The sequence below is a fragment of the Myotis davidii genome, unplaced genomic scaffold (assembly GCF_000327345.1).
Source record: "Myotis davidii unplaced genomic scaffold, ASM32734v1 scaffold198, whole genome shotgun sequence".
NCBI lineage: Eukaryota > Metazoa > Chordata > Mammalia > Chiroptera > Vespertilionidae > Myotis > Myotis davidii.
The window spans coordinates 2,223,622-2,227,814 of NW_006291485.1; the positions used below are offsets into that span (position 1 = coordinate 2,223,622).

Consider the following 4,193-nt stretch of genomic DNA (forward strand, 5'->3'; position numbering starts at 1 on the left):
TGGCTTTCGGGTCCCAGGTTGACCTGGGGCTGTTCGGCTCCATCTCCAGGCCACACTCATCCAGCAGCTCATAGGTAATGACCAAGCCCTCCTCCTGGAGTTGGGCGAGGAGCTCAGGCCGGAGGGTAAAGGGAATGTTCTGGAAGCAGTTGAAGTTGGACTCCAGGATGCTCCCCACCAGGTCCCTCTGCGGAAGGAGGATCCTCCTCTCCATGGACTGAGCCAGCAGATCATGTTGGATGTCACTCAGCACCATTAAGGCTTCAAGCAGGTAAAGGAGGAGGCACTTTGAGCCAACCTCTGGATAGCAGGAGTCCTTTCGCAGTTCGGTCAGGATGGTGCCACCAGGGCCGTCCAAATGACCGAAGGGTTCCTGTTCAAGCTTGTCCATGAGGTCCTGAAGAGCCTCATGGTCCCTAAGCATGGCCAGGAGGTTGGAGAACACAACATTCTGCATGTCCTTGGAGAGCTTGGCCGCTTTTACCTTCTGGGAAACCTCCACTTGTAGCAGCCTGAAATCCTTTCGAGGTATCATGTGGCATACTGAAACGCCTTGCTCTTCACCATCTGCCATGTACCTGAAGCCTACTGGAAAGGTTTTCTGATCACCATCGTCTGCGGTGTGAAGAATGTCCCAGCCTCTGCTGCGGAACACCAGCAGTTTCCTCCTATAGGCCAGCACGGAGCCCTGCGGCACCGTCAGCTGCTTCTCTCTCTTTTCGGTACCCTCTGCCTCTGCTTTACCCTTCACCCAAATATCCAGAGGGTTGGAGAATTTCCCTGAGATCTTCTTGCTGCTTAAATCCTGCAGCACGGGGCTGTTGAGCAGCTCCACGGTGTCGGTCACAACATACAGGTTCACCCCTGCTTCCCGGCACTGCTTCAGGAAGGCCGGCTCTGAGTCCGGCAGTTTCCCCTTCTGAAGCTCTGCCCAGGCTTCGTGCGGGGTGCTAACAATCCGGTACTGGAGGGAGGACTCTTGGCACACAGCCATCTCCCCTGAGATGCCCACTTCTGCCCCAGCATTCACGCTCCCAGCCGCCTGCTGCTTCCTGACCACAGTGTAAGCGAAGACGGGAGACTCTTCCACAGCAGCGTCTGGGACCGAAGAACCTGGTTCCAGGATGTGCATGAGGGAGACATCAAGGGGTTCCTCAGGTAGTTGCCAAAACCGAGAGTGAGCCTTCTTCCTCTGTATTAGAGAAAACCGGTGTATCCTGGTGGCACTCACCAAGCATTTGACAGGTCTGAGCTGTCGGTCTCCGAGCTCTTTGACCAATTTCTTGGTAATTTTCTCAAACATGGAGGGCATGTTGTTGCTTGCCCTGCACGGTTGTCTATCAGGATGTGGTTTCAGCTTTTAAAACCCCAGCTCTGCCCCTGGTCGGGGCTGCTCTCTGGACTCCCAGTTGTATACTGTCTTGTCGTATAGAGAAAGGCTCCGATGGGTAGGGCTCCTTCCAATCTCCAGACTGCCCGAGGTCAGACAAAATCCAGAGAACAGAGAAGTGCGACTCCGCTGGTCGTGTTTTCTTCCTACCAGCAGGTCCCCGACTCAAGTTCCAGGGCAGTATCCTGTAAAAAGCAGCAGATGAGGCCCTCGTCTCGTCCGGACCAGGTCTGGGGCTGAGCTCTGGATCACGGTCTTACCTCTTCAGTCCTTCTCAGCTGAGTCATGACATGTATCTTGAACAAGAGCTAAAAAAAGCATTAGGTTTCCAGGAAAACTGTGCCATTAGTGTAAACAGTTCCCATAGCCCCCCCTGCTCCTCCTATTATTAGCATCGAACATCAGCATTGCCACTGTCTTGTCCAGGGGAGTGTGGAGCAGCTTCCTGTCACAGGTGTGATTTTGACGGTTCTGTGCAGGGACATGTGAGGCCAGTGCCTGGGGGCAGCTGGGGAGCCCACGCTGGCATCTCCATTTACCCAGGTGGAGCCTGGGCCCAGGAGACAGGGCAGCCCGTCACCAGCCTGGGAAAGGCTCCCAGCGGCTCCAGTTCCGGGATTTTCCTGCTGCTCCCGGAAGAGAGGTGGAAGGGTGGGATCTACCGAGAAGAAACCACCAAAATACAACCCACAGCAGAGGCTCAGAGAACAGGCTGTGCCTGGCTGCAGGACTTGGCAGGCGACAGAGGGCAGGGAGCGGTCATTGGCATGGCCTGGTGGGGCTGGGCAGGGCTCTGTGCCACCTAAGAGGGTGGTGGCGTGGCATGTAGCAGCCACCCCTCCCTGCCCACACACCTATGCCAGGCTGGGAAAGGGACACGGGAGGGGCCTGGGAGAACTGAGATGGGACCAATGGGGACTGGTGGGGGCCAGGAGACCAGGCTGGGCTGTCGCCCTGGAAGGGCTGGTGGTTGCCTGGCTCAGGAGAGGGTAGCTGTGGGGTCTGAGAGGAAGGGTCTAGGACAGCCGTGGGCAAACTACGGCCCGCAGGCCAGATCCGGCCTGTTTGAAATGAATAAAACTAAAAAAAAAAAAAAAAAAGACCGTACCCTTTTATGTAATGATGTTTACGTTGAATTTATATTAGTGCACACAAACACTCCATCCATGCTTTTGTTCCGGCCTCCGGTCCAGTTTAAGAACCCATTGTGGCCCTCGAGTCAAAAAGTTTACCCACCCCTGGGCTAGGAGGTAGCTGAGCAAATTAATGCAGGGGGCAGGGCACAGGCTCAAGAGTGTCCAGGTTTCCTACTGAAGGGCCAAGTAGGTGTGCCACCTGCTGATCTCAGGTTTCTCCACAGGAGGGGTGATCTACTGCACCTCATGTCGCAGGGATCCCTAGTGTCCGTACCTTGCCAGCGTGCCTTCTCTCCAGACAGCCAGAGCGCCCCCTTCTCACCCCGCGTCCAGGCTGTCCCCAGATGCTGGCCAGTCACCTCCTCACCATGCCTGGTGTTTGCCATTGTGTGGTCTACTGGGCACCGTCCCCACCAGGCTTGTCATCTCTCATCTGACTGGCTTCAAGGGTGACAATGGTTTATTGGGTCCTTCTGACCCCATCCACACTCCACATGGGATCGGGTCGCTGCCCTGCTCACATCCCTCCCGTGTGTCCACCCCGGAGAAATGAACACATCCACATGTGAAATGTTTTCCATCTGTTTCCACAAATGGAAACCTGTGCACATGTCCACTGCAGCACAGTTCACTGTGGCCAAACCTGGTAGCACGGACAGATGAATAAACACAATGTGCTCCATCCGGACCCTGGAGCATTACTCAGCCACGAACAGCATTAAAGCACAGGCAGGCACGAATGTGCACGAGCCTCGAACATGATGCCCACCGAGAGCCTGTCACAGAGGGGGCTCCCGGGGCCAACACGGATGGGTCACTCAAGGACAGCCTCTCCCCACCCTCACGGATCCCCAGACAAGCCAACCCCACATGCCCTGCCCGAATTCCTAGGTCACAGCACCATTGTCACTGAATGGCTTAAGGCCACTAGGTCTGGGGCAGCTTGTTGTGCAGCAACAGAAAACCAGACTGAGTTTTTAAGTTTTATTAAATCCTTATAAAACAGAATACAAAATTCCGGCATTGACAGTTGGTGTCAAGGAAAACTTTTGAGCTGTATCAGTTTACCTGGTACAGTGGAGTTAAAGTGCTTGGATGTCTTTCCCCCACTTTTAAAGAAAATTGTCTTTTTTTTCTATATTAACATGGAAACACTGCCATTCCCCCTTCCCTCAGCACTAGAGCAGCCTCGCAGCCTGGGACGCCCTGGACCCAGGCCCTCATTCACAGTGACGGTTCTGGCCAGCCTCCTGGTTGCACCGGAGATCTGATGGGGGAAGAGTGAGTAGCTGTCCCATCTTTGAGAAGAAAACGCTGCTCACAGCTTTCCAGGCTGAACTGACCACACCGCCTGCAGCCAGTGAGGCCCATTGTTACAGAAAGGCAGAACCCCCAGGCGTGACACATGGAATCACTAATAGGCAAGAAATGATGGAGGTGGGGGTGGCTGCCCACCCTGGGGTCTGTGGAAAGGCCGGTCCACAGATTCAGGTGGCCAGGCAGGCCTCAGCCCCCAGACTGCAACCATTGTCCAAGACTTGGGGACAGGCAGTGGCTGAGCCCCCCAACCCCAAGGCCCCCTGACATTCAAGTATTCTTCAAGAACAGGAAAGGGAAGTCAACTGATGTTCTTAAAATACTAATGAAACAGGATGAAAACTAGAATG

General features: G+C 54.8%; 1 protein-coding gene across 1 annotated transcript in view; it reads right to left on the bottom strand.

Annotated features, from left to right (window-relative positions):
- LOC102761404 (gasdermin-C) overlaps positions 1-2,416 on the bottom strand; it is a 3,592-nt gene extending 1,176 nt beyond the window's left edge. Inside the window, exon 1 of the mRNA XM_015564664.1 lies at positions 5-2,416. Within this exon, the coding sequence (XP_015420150.1) occupies positions 5-1,312 (1,308 nt within the window). The 5' untranslated portion in view covers positions 1,313-2,416. The remainder of the gene's footprint in view (positions 1-4) is intronic.
- Between the last annotated feature and the right edge of the window lie 1,777 nt (positions 2,417-4,193).